General features: G+C 52.4%; 7 protein-coding genes across 7 annotated transcripts; 3 read left to right on the forward strand and 4 right to left on the reverse strand.

The window, feature by feature from the left end:
• The first annotated feature begins 197 nt into the window (after positions 1-197).
• On the forward strand, positions 198-3852 carry GUITHDRAFT_164008 (hypothetical protein). Its single transcript, XM_005829973.1, has 4 exons — positions 198-2223; positions 2418-2586; positions 2749-3468; positions 3601-3852. The coding sequence occupies exons 1-4, from the start codon at positions 305-307 to the stop codon at positions 3769-3771; spliced, it is 2979 nt and encodes a 992-aa protein (XP_005830030.1). The 5' UTR covers positions 198-304; the 3' UTR covers positions 3772-3852.
• A 300-nt stretch (positions 3853-4152) lies between these two features.
• GUITHDRAFT_60444 (hypothetical protein) lies at positions 4153-4574 on the reverse strand (the record flags this gene model as incomplete). The annotated part of the gene is made up of 3 exons (XM_005829974.1): positions 4153-4235; positions 4282-4391; positions 4462-4574. Coding segments are annotated over 3 exons (306 nt in total), but the record flags the coding sequence as incomplete, so codon positions are not given.
• A 1944-nt stretch (positions 4575-6518) lies between these two features.
• On the reverse strand, positions 6519-7644 carry GUITHDRAFT_140898 (hypothetical protein; the record flags this gene model as incomplete). Its single annotated transcript, XM_005829975.1, has 4 exons — positions 6519-6545; positions 6596-6725; positions 6780-7039; positions 7642-7644. 4 exons carry the CDS (start codon positions 7642-7644, stop codon positions 6519-6521), a joined length of 420 nt encoding a protein of 139 aa, XP_005830032.1.
• A 1313-nt stretch (positions 7645-8957) lies between these two features.
• On the forward strand, positions 8958-10833 carry GUITHDRAFT_111099 (hypothetical protein; the record flags this gene model as incomplete). Its single annotated transcript, XM_005829976.1, has 10 exons — positions 8958-9008; positions 9138-9248; positions 9354-9614; positions 9671-9739; positions 9794-9966; positions 10097-10331; positions 10384-10431; positions 10481-10510; positions 10570-10618; positions 10793-10833. The coding sequence occupies 10 exons, from the start codon at positions 8958-8960 to the stop codon at positions 10831-10833; spliced, it is 1068 nt and encodes a 355-aa protein (XP_005830033.1).
• A 93-nt stretch (positions 10834-10926) lies between these two features.
• GUITHDRAFT_111100 (hypothetical protein) lies at positions 10927-12367 on the reverse strand (the record flags this gene model as incomplete). Its single annotated transcript, XM_005829977.1, has 9 exons — positions 10927-11001; positions 11053-11106; positions 11152-11226; positions 11280-11361; positions 11412-11503; positions 11571-11636; positions 11686-11865; positions 11920-12078; positions 12131-12367. The coding sequence occupies 9 exons, from the start codon at positions 12365-12367 to the stop codon at positions 10927-10929; spliced, it is 1020 nt and encodes a 339-aa protein (XP_005830034.1).
• Positions 12368-13365: 998 nt separating this feature from the next.
• On the forward strand, positions 13366-14032 carry GUITHDRAFT_54381 (hypothetical protein; the record flags this gene model as incomplete). Its single annotated transcript, XM_005829978.1, has 3 exons — positions 13366-13416; positions 13465-13738; positions 13788-14032. Coding segments are annotated over 3 exons (570 nt in total), but the record flags the coding sequence as incomplete, so codon positions are not given.
• Positions 14033-14316: 284 nt separating this feature from the next.
• Positions 14317-14816, reverse strand: GUITHDRAFT_111102 (hypothetical protein; the record flags this gene model as incomplete). Its single annotated transcript, XM_005829979.1, has 3 exons — positions 14317-14354; positions 14406-14553; positions 14607-14816. The coding sequence occupies 3 exons, from the start codon at positions 14814-14816 to the stop codon at positions 14317-14319; spliced, it is 396 nt and encodes a 131-aa protein (XP_005830036.1).
• Positions 14817-15881: the final 1065 nt, after the last annotated feature.

Consider the following 15881-nt stretch of genomic DNA (forward strand, 5'->3'; position numbering starts at 1 on the left):
GATGCCGAAGCAGTGAATGAACATTAGATGTTGGAAATGCAATTTTAATGGGTTGTAGCTATGATAGCCACAAGACATACATGTGTGCATGATGGAACGTACAAGACATACATGTGTGCATGATGGAACTTATGTACATCACTTGGTTCTTGTTGGATTTGAACCGTTCTCTTCGTTTTCTCACTCTGATTCATTTCAGCCGTTCGGCAGCAAGTGGTCAACCAGAGATGGTCATAATTTCACGATGATGGACTATCAATTGTTCCCTTCCACCGATTAGTCCTCGCAAACGCTGCTTCCAGGCATGACAGTGAAAGCGCTACTTGCGATCGCCAGCATTGCGGTAACATGGATACCCGCTCCATCGACAGCGCAGGGGTCTCCTGGACTTTGCTGCAAAGACGCTACTGATTGTTTCCGCCCTGGAGACTGGCGGCAGATTTTTCAATGCCCTGCATCCCATTGGAACAAGCACATGCCCCATCCCCCCTGGGAGTGGTACAAGCTTACGAATGCTTCGGGTGCTCAAAAGATCTGCTCAGGAGGCTCGAAGGAGTGGCACGCGTGTGTTGCAGACTCCGAGTGTCCGGGAGGGACATGCTCCATCGTCCCCCTCCCGGCCGACAAGTACGTGCACGAGTATATGTCCTGCTGCATGCAATGCGTGTGGAACTTGCAATATCCGATCGGAGATCCGATCCAAGTGACGTCAGGGCCCCTCCTGAATGAAACCAGCGAGCTCGGCGTCATCCCCAAGTACCTCAACTGCTCAGTCTTCCCGGACGAGTTCCGCCAGCTGGACTCCAGCAGCGCCGGGCACCCGGCTGGCTACCTGTCGATGAGCGAGTTGGAGCAGGGCTTCTTTTCTCAGATCCCGAACAAGCAGATGATTGACGCCAACTTCCTCAACGCGTCCGTGATGTTTGCGATCGCAGATCTCAACAAGGACGGGCTGTTGAGCTACGAGGAGTATGTCATCCTCAGGCACTTCTGGACTCCATTCCTCCTCTCCAGCACGGCTCCAGCACCCATCGACAACGAGAACACCCTCGCCATGGGCCCCCTCGGAGGAGTCTTCGTTGACAACAGCACGGTCAGTGTGTGGGTTGTGACAGCCAACAACCTTCTCCTTCGCCTGTACATCGCCAACGGCTGGTCGTCTGCAAGGACCAGACAACCGCAACCAGGCGAGGAGCTGTTTTATCAGCAGAACGCTGACCTGGATGGCTCCACCCGAATCTCTTTGGAGGAGCACTACTTCAGGGTGTTTGCAGACATCAACGGAAATGGAGTGTTGGAGCGCTGGGAGTACAACCTATCGCTCTATGACAAGAGCACGTCGGCTGGGGGCAACTTTCAAGGATGGGCGTCGTGGGCGGATCACGACCTCAACGACGATGGAGTGGTCACCTTCATCGAGAGGAAGCGGATCTTTGCAGACAGGAATGCGGACAACTTCATCAATCTCACGGAGTGGAAGCTCGCGGACTTTCCCACCGCATACGGTCCTTATCAAGGTCACAAAGGGAGCAACGGGATGATTGGAAAGGAGCAGTACGCGTTTTACTCGCTCTATCACTACTGCACGTTGCGCTCCTCCACAGCCTACGCTTCCTACTCCAGCAGCTACCCCTGGAGCTCGCAGTGTCCTCTGGTGTTTGCCATCCTGAACGACACCTCCTTCTTCCGCGACGCGTTAGAGAAGCAGCAGTTTGATCTGGGAACGCTTCAGGTTGATCCCAACCTTGCAGGCTTCGTGTATAGAGTGCTGAACAACGTTACTCGTCGCCTGGGCTGGCAGGGAACTCTAAAGGTCTTGCCCAACCCCCATAGAGAGCTGCAAGGAGCAGCAACGGACCTCTCGTCCTACAACATCACTCCTCCGAACATCTACTCTCGGTCTTTCAACCTTGCCGTCATCACGGAGTACACGAATGTGCCCAGCGAGTGGTTGTGCACCTCCTCGCTCTGGCCAGATGACGGTCTCAGTGTCGTGGTGAGGTCCGAGGACCAGTCCATCTCTCTCTACACCGTCCTCGCAGAGATGATAGTTTCTCCTCAGTTCGTCAATTTCTTCTGCTCCTTGTTCTTCACCGTCCTCATCGTTGGACACGTGATTTGGATCATCGAGAGGTGGACCAACGAGACGATTTTCCGTCCCTTCTACGCGGAAGGAGTCATTGATGGCCTTTGGTGGGCGATGGTGACGATGACGACTGTCGGGTCAGTTCAACTCTCCCACAGGCCTCTTCATCTGGCGTCTTTCCTCCTCCTCCTCCTCCTGATCCTGATCCTCCTCCTCCTCCTCCTCCTGATCCTGATCCTGATCCTCCTCCTCCTCCTCCTCCTGATCCTGATCCTCCTCTTCCTCCTCCTCCGCCGCCGCCGCGTGTTACTTTTCTGATGGTTTGTCATAGATACGGAGACAAAGCCCCGGTCAGTGAGATCGGCAAACTCTTCGGCATCTTCTGGTTGATTTTTGGTCTGATTGTCTTCGGGACCTTCTCAAGTCAAGTCACTTCCTTCATCGGTGACCAACTTGCTGTCAACAACATCGCTGATGCCGATTCTCTCGCTGGTTTCGTTGTGAGTCAGCCTCCTTGTCTTCCTCCCTCCCTCCCTACAGACAGACAGACAGACAGACAGACAGACAGACAGATAGACAGACAGACAGACAGACAGACATCGTCCTTCTATCCTCTTGATTATCCTCTCTCCGGCCTCTACCTCTGTCTCACAGGTTTGCAGGTGGGTGTGCTCAACCGAACCTCCTCCCTCAATCTCGACCTTCAGTATGGGTTCACCAGCACCGTCTGCGACTCGGTCAAGACATGCGTCGACAAGCTGGCCAACAACCAGCTTGACGCGCTCCTTCTCCCTCGCGCCGACGTCGTCAACTACTTCCGCTCCAGCCAGCTCGCCTTCACGCTCTGCGGCAACCAGCTCAAGTTTGTCGGGGGGAGCGTCACGAGCAGCGTCGTCATCCTCCTTCAGCCCGCCATCAGGGTCTGCACGTACGGGCAGAGCGTGTATGCTGCCACGTACTTGATGAACGCCATCGACTCGACGGTGCAGGCGATGACGCAGGATGGCACAATGAGCAGCATCGTGGCCGAGGAGCGAGATTTCATCTACCCTCCTGCGGTCACCGACGCCTCTTGCGGCTCTTCGAGCTTGTGGAACGTCCCACTCATCATAGCAGCCCTGGTCCTCCTCTTTGTGTACGGGTGCCTGGTGAACATACAGGATGGCGGGGTCCTAAGGAGCGTGCTTAGCGCCTTACTCCCTCGACTGTTCCCTCCTGTGATCGAGGAGGAGGAGGGAGTGATGGCGGTTCTACGGCAGCCTTCGTTCAAGAAGCGCAAGCTAGATGCTTTCTCCGTGGAGTTCCCGCAGCCCCTAAGGAAGAAGGAGGTGGAGCCTCTGGTGCATGCTAGCAAGCTGCTAGGAGTTTTCAGCGCTATGCAGGTGAGCAGGGAGGAAGGTTGGGAGAGGTGGGAGGGGAGAGAGAGAGGAGACAAGAATGGAGAGGGGAGGAAGGAGGGGTATAACGTGAGCACGAGAAAGGTGGTATTCTGATCTTTGCTCTGTCTTTTACAGTCCAGCGACATTCGTAGCATCAACCAAGAGGTCTCGGACTACTCCCACGTGCTGAAGCAGATAGCTCGTCTGTTCGTCTTCTGCTTCGTCCTCCTCCTCGTCATCTACGGCATCCTCCTCGGCGTCATTGCAGCTGCCTGGGGCAGCAAGCTGCAGGTCAGGAAGCCATGAAAGAACAGATGAAATTTCGATGTGCATGTTAGTGATAGAGTTGTGCTCTCCTTGTACAGTTATGTAAACAGAAAGACAATCATCATGTCCTTCCTCCCTCCTCCCCCGTGGCTTGTCAGTGTCCTCCAACCCTCGTCCTTTCCTCAGGATCCGCACGCTCCTGCTCCTCCTCTACAGCGCCTCCTCTACCGCCCTCCTCCTTGGGGTTTCTCTCCTCCAGGTAGAACTCGATGAGCTCATCATCCCCGACGTCGAAGGTGCACATGGCGTTGAAGTCATTCATCATCTGCCTCTCTCATCAGTCTGGCATGCAGGCAGCCGAGCGAGGGGAGCAAGGGGAGGAGGAGCAACTGCTAGCAGGAGCAAGGGGAGGAGGAGGAGCACCTGAATAAACGCCTCATACTCTGTGGACGCGATTATGTAGTCCAGGCAGTAGCTGCTGGCGTTGCCCTCCAGCTTCTCTGCTCCACCATCGCATCAGCTCCTCCTCCCACCTCCCGCGCACCTCACCTTCCATGCAGATGTTTATGATGTCCTCGTGCGTGACTTGGTTCTTGGCAAGGAAGTCTTCCAGCAGGTCCTCGATCCTCTTGGTGTACTTGAGGTAGAGATCGTAGTTCCTGCGCAACGATGCCGACGAGGATCAGTCGGGCACCGCCTGGGCAGGGCAGGGCAGGGCAGGGCACTCACGAGATTGGCTGCTCCATCCCTACGTCGACGAACTGAAACTTTTCTTGATTCTCCTCGAAGAAACTTCGCAGCGCGTCCGTGAACTCCGGGTCAGAGAAGAAGTACTCGAGCCTTACTGGAGCGGTCAAGGAAGGGAAGTGAAGGAGATAGTTCTCACTTCTCCAGCAACTCCACAGCGCTGATCTTGCCGCCGTCGTCGACATCCTCAGGTCCAGGATGAGAAACATCCCGCCCATCTCCTGCTTGTAGAGCAATGTTTGATACGTCCGCCGCTATCTCCTCCACAGCGCTCTCCTCCTTGTCTGCTCCTTCCATCGCAGCCGCTGCTCCCCTCTCCTCCCTCCTCGTTATCTTTCCTGGGCTGACTCGATCACACTCGCACGAGCTCGCGCCTGCAGCATGTGTATGTCTTCTCCTGGTGAAAGGATGAGGCCAGTCAGAAAGAGCGGTGGAGGAAACAATCGCACAATCATCCTCATCCAGACACCAATATAACCCCACGCCAACCCTCACGTGCTCGGCGACCATGTTGTCACATTCATGAGGACGAGCAGCGATCGTGTCGTTTCGCTCGTCCTGCTACTCAGCAATGCTTGCGAGAAACTCAGGGTGAAAAACGACCCTCTATCATGCGTCACTCCGGCACTCCTACCTCCTACCTCTTCCCTTACACCGCATCCTTCCTCATGAACGCATTCCGATGCCACTGGCCTTCCAACTCTGCTGCTGAGTTCATGCAGTACTAAAAGTAGTCCAATTTACCGCGCGTGTCCTTCAGAAACCTTCCTAACCACCAACGGCATCGGAAGCCGTCCTTCAAAGCAAGGTAGCCCACGATACCGCTGTCTGGTTTCATGGCAAAGGGTGCCGAATCTGCCACATGTTCCTCCTGCCTACTTGCTACTACATTTCCATCCTATCCCTTTTCATCCTGCCACCACTTCTGCGTCCCCTGACCATTCAGTCCCATGCTCCTCTTTACCCCATGCCCTGGCCCTTCCCACGGCTTTCGTCCTATCCTTGCGTCAACTTCCCTAACACAGACACGTCCTTTCCTTGCTCCTGCCCCTGTCCTTGCTCCTTCTGACCTTGTCACTGATCTTCCTCCTCCACCTCCCGCTCGTCCTCGTCCTTCTGCCCCGCTCCCCCTCCCTCTCCCTCCCCTCCCATCTACCATCGTGCCTCGGGAATCAGTCGAACAATAACACCACCCCACCCCCTTTGGACCAAACTGAATCAGGGTTGATGTGGGGTACTTGGCCCATTTAGACCAGTCACAAGAGGTGCTGTTGCAAGAGATGCAAGGGCTGTGGGAGGGAGCGAGGGAGAGAGGGGGCGAGGGAGCGAGGGAGCGAGGGGGAGAGGGGGAGAGGGGGAGAGGGAGAGAGGGAGCGAGCGAGCGAGGGGGAGAGGGAGGGAGCGAGCGAGGGGGAGAGGGAGGGAGGGAGGGAGGGAGGGAGGGGTGGACGAGGGAGGGGTGAGCGAGGGAGAGAAGATTGGCAGTGAGGAAGGATGAAGAGAGTTCAGGGCAAGAGGAATTACGTCCGATTGAAGACGTTGAGTTGCACTGAGACTGGATGATTGAAATGCAAGATCGTGAAGAAGTTGAAAATGCGGCATGTCCCAGCAAGACATAACTTTATGGAGGAATAGGCATCAGACCTCCTTAACAACAGCTCAAACACCTATCAGAGATCCATGTTGCCTACCTACACTGGCGTAGGACTTGACTCTATTTATGCATGTATCTACACCTCATTAAGACGGATATCAGATTTTCATAAGGCAATCTCAGCTCGCAGCTGTGAAAATGCAGGGTTGAGGATAAAGTGAGAGTGTGTAACCGACGTGTCTTACTCAAGGCATGGCAAATATCTAGCATGGTCAAATATGATGATAATCTGCACAGATCAGCGATCGAAAATACTTGTGGCGTCATTTCAACTTGCCAACCTGACATGAAACAGCTCAGCAAGTCACCACATGGTCAAATTGATCTATTAGTATCGAAATATGCGAATCACTCGAACAAAAACAAAAAAAATCTAAGAAAGACTTTAAATTTGCTGCAACCTGTCCACAACCTGCAGTATTGAATCAGCTCGCAGATTCTTTCACTTATAACCAGACTCACAGTTTCCAAAGCAACGTCTCCCGCATCCGAACCCTGAACCTCGCATGCAATGCCCACAAGTCGCTTCTTCAGCTCGTCCTTTGATGACGCGAAGATCATCTTCGTGCGAACCTTGGCGGTGTCAGGGCACCTGGAGAAAGCACAGTTGTCAACACGCTCCTCTTGCAAGCACTCCAACACCTACCAGATGAAAAACGCTATCTTATTGCGGCTTGCCTTGGTCTTAGGATCAGTGTACTCTACGTCGAACACGCCATATCTGCAGTCGTTCTCGGGCAGTTCCTTCAAGAACTCCTCGTAGGTCGCCTCCTTGCCTCCAGTCTTCATAACTTGGATCTCCGTCATCTTATCATTCATGTTGTACACGATGTATTTCATGCTATGCTTAAGCTTCAAGTCGTTGAAGACGCTGACGCAGTCATCTGCTACACCAACACCAGAGGCCTAAAGCATGGAATACTTAGTGTTGTCAAAAATTCTTACAGCACTACAAAATAATTCAGAAACAAGTCTAGAATTCACAAAGAATCCACCAAATGTTCAGTCTGGTCCCACGATCCCACAATGCATCACAAGGATCAGTGTTTGGACAACAGAATGCAGTATGCTTCAACTGCAGTGTGAAAGCAAGAAGACAAATGCACATGGGGTAATTCATATTCCCATCTCAACAATCGATCATTCGTTACGAAACTGTGGCTCAGTTGAACAACCGCGTTAAGCTAGCCAAACAAACATTGATAGAAGGTGCCAAGGTTTTATCCATCAAATCAAAAATAAGACAGCACTGGATCTTTAGAATCAGGCAGTAGCAGGGTGCAGCTGAAAGCTGCAAGGAAAGCATCGAGATCACAATCTACACGACCGATTGTGTCATCGATAACGAAACGCACTTTCAACATGCATGCAACGAACACAGGTACATCCAATGGATTGCACGAGATTGCATATTATATCTCTGTCTGTGTCACATCGATTTCATCGCTCACAGCCGCGTCCTCCTCCTTCCCACTGCTCATGTTTCGCTATCCAGCCCGAGTTCTCACCATGTTGTCGTCGTCCCTCTTCGGCCACGTGGCCTGACGGATTCAAGAAAGAAAATTTGAATCTACCCACCCCAACCATTTCCAGCGATTAAAGTACCCTACGGTAGGACCCTCAAACGCCCAATTTATGCCGACTTCATCATATAACCCCCTTTCGTACGATCAGACCCACACAAACCCAACCATAGGGAACCTTTATTTCAAAAGGGGGGTCATGTACCCCACATTTCTCGATAGAAAAGTGGGGCAGGAATTGAACATTTGATCACCCCACCCCTTGAAATTAACCCTTTGTGAGGGACTACCCACCCAAATGTTTCAGAACCCATGGAGTTCATTTGGCACTACACCATCCTCAGGGTACCTTACATGGCTGTGATAGTTTGATACCCCCCTTTTGACTACCAAATACCCTACCTTATCAGTGCTTACCCCAGTAAGAACTGGTGGGTGTGCAGAAGTAGCCAATCCGTACTCTAAATTTTTTTCCTTGTCCAGACTCACACCTCCGTTCAAAAAAACCCGTTCAAAATTGGTGCCATCCAAATCTATTCAAAACTTTCAAGATATTTTCAAATTATGAAAAAAGACTGTGACATTTAAAGATAAGGTTGCCATTCTTCAAAATTGCTCAGTATATTTCAAAATAGAAGGCAGCTTTTGAAAGATTTCTTCTCGGTCGGTGCCATCCGGGGGCCGGGCGGCTCAGGCTGAGCGGCCCGGCCCGGCCGGCGGGGGCCGCCGCCCGCCGGGCGAGTCCGGAGTCCGCCCGGAGCCGGGGCCCGGGCCGCCGTGACGGGCGGTACTGCGGCCCGTCCCACGGTGCTGATTTCAGCAGTACTGTTGAACATTGACAGTGAGTAATCAGAACTGACTCCGCTAAGGGCCTGCCAGAGGCTGCCGCGTGCGCTGCCGCGTGCGCGGCGGCTGCGGCCGCGGGGGCCCGGGCCGGGCGCCGCTCAGTGACGGCCCGGCGGCGTGGCAATAGAGTCGGGTAATGAAAAAAAAAGTCAATCTTTAACTCCTCACTCCACCGCAAAGATCACCCGTATTCTCACGGTACAAGGAAGGGGTACTCATTGAGGCCTGCACTACCCTGACCCCCCCTACTAAAAAAATGATGCGACTGAGATGTCGCTGAAGATGAGCAAATTTGTACCCACGGGGGGTTATTATTTTCATTACATGTTCAATTAGTTTATGAATATTTCACATTAAGACGAAAAATTGAAACTATCTGAGCTCAAGACATTGTTGAATAACAACCCAGCAGGGATTACCCTGAATGTACTGCAAGTAGTGCTGTATCCGGAGCAATGAGCGAGCTGCAGCTGCTGCTCACGCGCACAAGGCTGCTGGAGAACGAGGTGAGGAGGAGGAGGAGAAGGAGGAGGAGGAGGAAGAGGAAGATGCCATAACCAAAACTCCGACGATTTGACTGTTCTAGACGATGGAGCTGAAGGTGATTCGACTCGCTGACTTCTGCTGGTTCAAAGGACGTCAGGGAACATGTCCGGAAGTTTGATGAGCTGTTGTTGGAGGCTGAGGAGCTTGTAGACTACATCAAGCAATGCCCCAACGAGAATCACATCAAAGAAGATATGGAGGTGATTGAAACAAATGCTCCAATCGATACTTTGATTTCTTGTCAATCTCACCCTATTACATCATATCCAAGGTGAAATTTTATCTTTCTGAGCATCTTTGAGCAGGAGAGCGAAAGCGCAATCACCCAATGTCTGGAGAGTTACAATGCCTTGTCAAAGCTATTATCGCCAGAAGAAAAAGAAATATTCGAACACAATCTCGGTCATGAAATCAAAGAGCTCATCGCAGAGATGCAAACGTTGCAGCAGAAGTTCCAAGGGAAGTATAAGCCCCGAAGACGGAGCTCTATCTCAATTATGCAGCTACAAAACTTCGCACTTCTGAACAAGGAGGGGGGTGACTTTGCGGCCGTTGACGTTTCTGGAGTGAGAACTTGCGACCCCTCTAAATTTGATTTCGCGAGTTTGACAACCATGTAAAGGTGTCTGAAGTTTGCAAGAAGACCTTACTGGGGCTGCCATCCACACGGAGGGTGTCTAACGCCACAATTGTAAGCTTCGTACTTTGTTCTCTTTCTCCCATGGTGTTGACGGTTTTTTTGCAGACATTTATTCCTTCCGAGGCAGGACAACTGATATTGACCTACTTTCTTCATGCTGAGATCTTGTTGCAGCTCTCTCCTCGCTCAAGAATTTCTTTTGCAAGGATGCCACTGAGCCTTCTCAAACGAGTAGACGCGAAGGAGCTTGTAAGTAGTCTGCTCAATAATTTGCCGCGGTGAATAGCGCGCAGGTATCGAAGAAGATTAATTATTTCAAAGAGCAGTCAAAAGATACTTTAAACTACGCACACAAGTGAAATCAATGCTCCCTCTTAGTGATGTAGCTCTTTAATCGCTTCCAAACAGAGTGCTAGTGGAAACAAGTCTGACGCTACGGAATTTCTTCTCAACATCGAGCGAAGCAGAACTTTCAGAGCGGATCGCAGTGACTTTCAACACTCATGATGCAAACAAATCGGGAACACTAGAAGTCTCTGAGCTCCTTACGGCATTTGCGGAGATGGGTGCACCAAAGACAGCGGATGAAGTTCGAGTTCTCATTGAACAATTCGATGCGGACGACAACGGGGAGTTTGACATCGTGCGCATAATTTTGTCGCATGCATGCAGGATACTGACGAGCAAACGAGCAGGAAGAGTTCGAACACATGGTTCGACACCTGCTGGAGATCAAATGCAAGGTCACCATCTTTCTTGTACGGTTGTTGACCACTCACCTGCTGTTGGTAGTCTGGATGTACTGTCTGCAAAAAGATCAAGGTGTTTCTGCTGAACCGTACGTGGGCGCGTGCTGGGCATCTGATACCGTGCTCTCATAGGAAATTCTGGAGAAGATGGAGCTGGAAAAAATGTCGGTGGAGAGCACAGGTGGGTAATGTAATGTGGGGACAGGAAGGATGGACAAGGAAACCGAGCAGAGGATTGGAATGTTATCAGAGATGAAAAAAGGGGAAAGGCAGGCAGGCAGGCAGGCAGGCAGGCAGGCAGGCAGGGCGGGGTTCGGAAAGGTGACGGAAACGATGTGCTAATGTCTTGTCGCAGAGGACGATGGAAAGCCAAAGAAGATCTACTGGCGCCCATAAGCTCTGTCAACGAAGGAGGGCAGGAAGGAGAGAGGAGGGGAGCAAGTATCGGTAGTCGCGGAGTTCTCACGCCCGTGATAAGATCAAGTCTATTCAATGTTTGTGAAGCCATTGCCAGTTCAACCCCAGGAAGAAATTGTGTTTCCTCGCCTTCTCTAATGCCTTCATCTGCGGTGCTCGAGCTCAGACTGCTGCATTTCCATCCTCCTCGTCTCTTACCTTGGTCGCGTTCCCTTCAAACTCCTTCCAGTAGTGATCATCCTTTTGCGCCAACTGGCGGCATGTCACCTCGTGCCACGTAACAGGAGAAGCAGTCACCTCCTTGTTTCTCTCCTCTAGCCACTTCAGCAGATCTTCGTCGGACTTGAGGCCATTCTCATCGATCACACCAGCCTGCGCCCCTCCCCCCCGTCATCCTCCTGCGACCAACAGCAAGCCAACCCGACCTGATGCAGCTCATCGCGCAGCCTGTCGATGTTCATGTGAGGGATGCGACAGTTCTGACTCTCCTTGAACATCTCGGGGTTCCTGCAAGAGGCTCGTTAGGCTCCACCAGTCATCTTCGACTCTGTCCCGACATCTTCTGCAGCCTCTCGGCTGCACCGGACAGGATGGCTTGATGCGTGGCAGATGCGCCGACGTCGGCTATTGGAATGTCGACGTGAAGGATCTGAGCAAGAATCGATCAGTTGCCCAACTTACAGCCCAGCTGCAGGCCTAGCTGATCATGTACTTACAGGCTCTGCCTTGTTGATCTCGACGAAGAGATCTGTGGTGTTCTGGTCCTGCATGTCCGGGTAGACCTGCAGGATACTTGTCACTCGCTCACATCAGTGAGGATCCATGGCAGACCTCTACGATGACCTTGTCCGCTCCCTCCGGCGCATTCTCCTTGGAGGACAGGAGCATGCATGCCGCCAGCCTGTGCTGCCCATCGACTATGAAGCATTCCTTCTCCGAGTTCTCAGGATCCTTGATCTCCGCGATCGATATCGTTCCCGGCCAGCCTTTCACGCTGCTCTTCATCTTGCTCTGCCCAAGAACGAGAGTACGTCAGCAAATGCCTGTGACGAGACTATCAAGCACGTTTGCAATGCTCTCAGCCCGATGCTGCCGAAAGGCTCGTTGCTTCTTCCATATCTTGGCTTGTGCCAACAGGGTCACAGGGTTAGCGCAGTAAATCTTCTTGTAGCCGAGATCGACCATGAGCTGGCCATAGATCTCATGTTCTTTGCCTCCCAGGATCTGAAGAAACCACGCCATGAGCGCACGTCAAACAAGAGAAGCAAGCATCTACGTGTCCGGCAGCCTTCAGCAGCTCCGTGTTTGATCTCTCGACTTCGTTCATCTGTTGGTTCTGCGTGGTATCCTTCACCGAGCTCTTCTCATACTTGCGCTTCGCCAGCTTGAGCTCAGCTGAGAGGATCTCCAACTGGTTCTTCGACATCTTTAGCTCGTCCTGCAGTCGAGAAGTCTCTCGTTGGTAGGTGTCGGCTAGCGAGGATTTGTTGCGGTTCTGCTCTGCGACCGACATGGCGTTCTGAGAGAAGATAAGTATGGAAGCATCTTAGCATCAGGGTCCTGGTCTTGCCTGCAAGTCTGCCGTGAGCTTGCGAACTTGCGCTTGAGCTGCTGACAGCTCTGTTAGCGCCTTGGAGGATGAACCTCCCATCCTGCTGGGACATGTTAGAGGACGATGAAGCCATCATTCCCTCTGTGATGAGTTGTCAGGTCTAAAATTTTGCCTTGGGGGGTGGTCCCGGCCAGAGCAAATGAGAAGAATCTCGTGCCATGCACTCGCTCGCCCTGGTTTCCATGCTCTCACAAGGTTGCTTCTTCCTGTTCATCTCTAGCTCTCTGACGATTCTCACTTGTCTTTGTTCCTGACCTCGTCTACATCGCTGGAGCTTTCGCTGGCTCCTTCCCTCCCCTCCCTCCCTCGCCCTCCCCCCCGCCCGTCGTCATGCCACAGTTGGGTCTCATCGTGTCTGGACGGGAGGGGCGAATAGATGTAGCAAGGAGGGGGTGGTCGAAAACAAGGGGTCAGTCCAAGGGGGTACTCAAGCAAGAATATCTTCAGATACCGGTACTTCAAAGTGTCAATAGTGGGGTATATATTTGGGAATGGTGGGTGTGACCAAACTTGCTAGGCCAGCAGGGTCGGGTAGGGGTTTTAGGGGTCGAGCATGCCTGAAGAAAGCATGGGGGCCTGCTTGGAGCATGAAGGAGGAAGGGGAGAGGAGGAGGAGGAGGAGGGCGAAGAGGATGAGCAGTGAATGTATCAGTCTGAGTGGATGATGTAATAGCAGTTGAAGGACTAAAGAAGAGTTTTCCACATGAAGATGAGGCAGGGAGGAGGCATCGGGAGGAGGTAGCGCAGCATTGAGGGAAGGCAAGGATCAAGGGCAGAAACGGTGACAAGAAGGACACATTCACCTGTTATGCCATACAACTGAATGATTGTCCTTGTATGAGTTTGTTCGAGCTGGTTCTGAGCATTGGTCTTGCAGGATGTCGATCGGGGGTTTTCACTTCGTCACGGGAGAGTTCAAAAGCCATCGCACTTTCTTGCCCGATGACGAGGTTGGCGTCATAAACTTGCTGGGCATGTGTGTCTAACTATGAGAGCAGTACGGCAAGGCACTCGACAACTTCGTGAAGGGATGCTCAGATATGCTGATCACTGATCCCAAGGGAAACATTTTCCTCGGGAAGAGAATAGTCCACCCTCAACCTGACTGGTGGTACGTCGGAGGGAGGATGATGCCCGGAGAGAGCCCCTCCTCAAGCTGCTCTCGGCTGCTCAAGAGAGAGCTGTCGCTAGACATCGCCCCAGAGCGCTTCCGGTCCATCTGCTACAACTCCATGGCCTGGGGCATGCGGGAACAGCAACCCAAATCCAACGGTGAGCGATGCTTGTAATGATTCAGCCTGATGAGCCTTGGTTGTGCCAGGTACCTGCGATGTGAACATCGTCCTGACTGTAGAGCTGACACAAGAAGAGATATCAAACATCGTGCTCGATCCAAACGAGTACAACGACTGCACGTGGGTGACAGCACAGGCCCTTCTGGCTGGCGACTACCATCCTGCATTGCAGTACTCCGCACGGGCGCTCCTTGCAGCCAACAAGCTCGCTGAGATTCGCGAGCTCGAGAAGCAGGGGAACGCGGACGGCAAGGTGCTGGAGGCCCTTCGGGAGTACCTAAAGCTGACTGAGGACCCTGCCTGCGGTGTGAGCCCTTATGTCTTGAGGAACCAAGGGCTCAACTACGAGGGGCAAGTCCACGTGACGAAATATTGATTATGTGTATTGATAGAAGGGCCAGCCTGAGACGAGAAGCGCAAGGCTGGACAAAAATAAAGATCGGGGTAGAGCATTTCCTGTGCCCGTAAAATCGTGCAAGGGGATCGGGGGAGGGAGGGGCGGGGAAGGGGGTGAGAGAGGATATGGGGGGAGATGAGAAAGAATAAGGCGGGGGATCATATGTCCTCGAAGGGCTGTCGCTCCAAAACAAAATCTAGGGTGCCAAACGGTCGGTGAGGGAATGGGGAGCACAAACTTGGCATACCGTAAAATGTCTTCTTCCCATTGGGTTCAGGTCGCAGAACCTTGACCTTGACCTTGGTCCCCTGGGGCCCCTTCAAGAGGTTCACAACCTCCATCCTGCTCCTCCCTAGAACATTCTCTCCATCCACTGCGTGCAGGACGTCCCCGAGCTGGAACAACGGACACCGTCACAGTTGGGCGCAGGCCGCTGGAGCAATCGCACGTCTTGGTTGCTCACCTTGATGAGATTCGACTTTTCTGCTGGTCCACCTTTCACGAGCCGTTTAACCTCCAGGTGCCCCTGCTTGTCTGGCTTGAAGGCAATGCCAAGGCCGACATCCTGCGAAGAGCCACCAGCTCGCTCGTTGTCGTCGTTGAAGTCGCGCGTTGGCCTTTCTTGTATCCTGCTGGTGCAGCATGCAAAGAATTGCATTCCCTGGTCGATCAAGGGTTGGTCAAAGAAACGATAAAAAAATGTTCAAAACAAGCGTGGAAGCAGAATTGTCTAATGAAATGGTAGCATTCAGATGAAATTTTTCAATCAGATTGTACATAAATCGAGATAAGTGTTGAATGCTCAGTAAATGTGGGAGAAGCAAGAAAGTCAGTTGATCAGCAACAAGGTGGAGAAAGAGTGAGAGATGTCAGGTAGAAAGAAAGAGTGAGAGATATATCAGGTAGAAAGATTGGTGGAAGGGAATTACGTCAGGGAGCAACGACGTGGATTATAGCCATAAGGAAGGAATTGAGCAGCGACAAGAATATCAATGAAAGATGGAAGAGGACGAAGAGGCCGGGGGACTAGGTGGCCAGTGGATGGTGCGCAAAAGAAGCATGGTCAATCTCTGCCATGATGTCCTGGTTGATGCCTTGCATGTCGCCCGGCTTTGGCGTCAGACATGGCGTCCGGCATCAGCTGGTCCGGCATAGCGTCATCGACCAGGTCATCGACTCTGCATGGTACGAGTGGGGATGAGGTCCAATGTGAGATGCTCTTCCGAAGTTCAAGTGGCAAGTCACTCAGGATTCATCTCTTAAATCTAGTACCGTAGTAGTACCGTAGTAGTACCGTAGTAGTACCGTAGTAGTACCGTAGTAGTACCGTAGTAGTACCGTAGTAGTACCGGCTTTCGTTGAGCGTTTCGAAAGAAATGCTCAGAGCCTCGGAACTTTTAGTAGCCGGTTCTTTGACAAGGCGTTCGTCAAGACTTGTATGCGAACACCTATAAGACTCATCCCTCATCGAACAACCCTGAAACTGCCCACTCCTCCCTCCCTCCCTCCCTCCCTCCCTCCCTGCCTAATCTGGTCGATGGTCCCGGCAGCCTCTGTGGAAGCTGCATCTTCGGTAACCGCGGACCCCACGGTGTCGAGGTGCACGTCTGCTTGTTATGCAGGTCCCCGGATCTCCAATGGGATCTCCTTCGAGTGTGTGGACTCTCGCGACTCGCTCGCCCCGCTTGTGCCTCGCAGTCAATCAGTTTAAGAGTGAGGGTTA

This window comes from Guillardia theta (genome assembly GCF_000315625.1).
Source record: "Guillardia theta CCMP2712 unplaced genomic scaffold GUITHscaffold_49, whole genome shotgun sequence".
NCBI lineage: Eukaryota > Cryptophyceae > Pyrenomonadales > Geminigeraceae > Guillardia > Guillardia theta.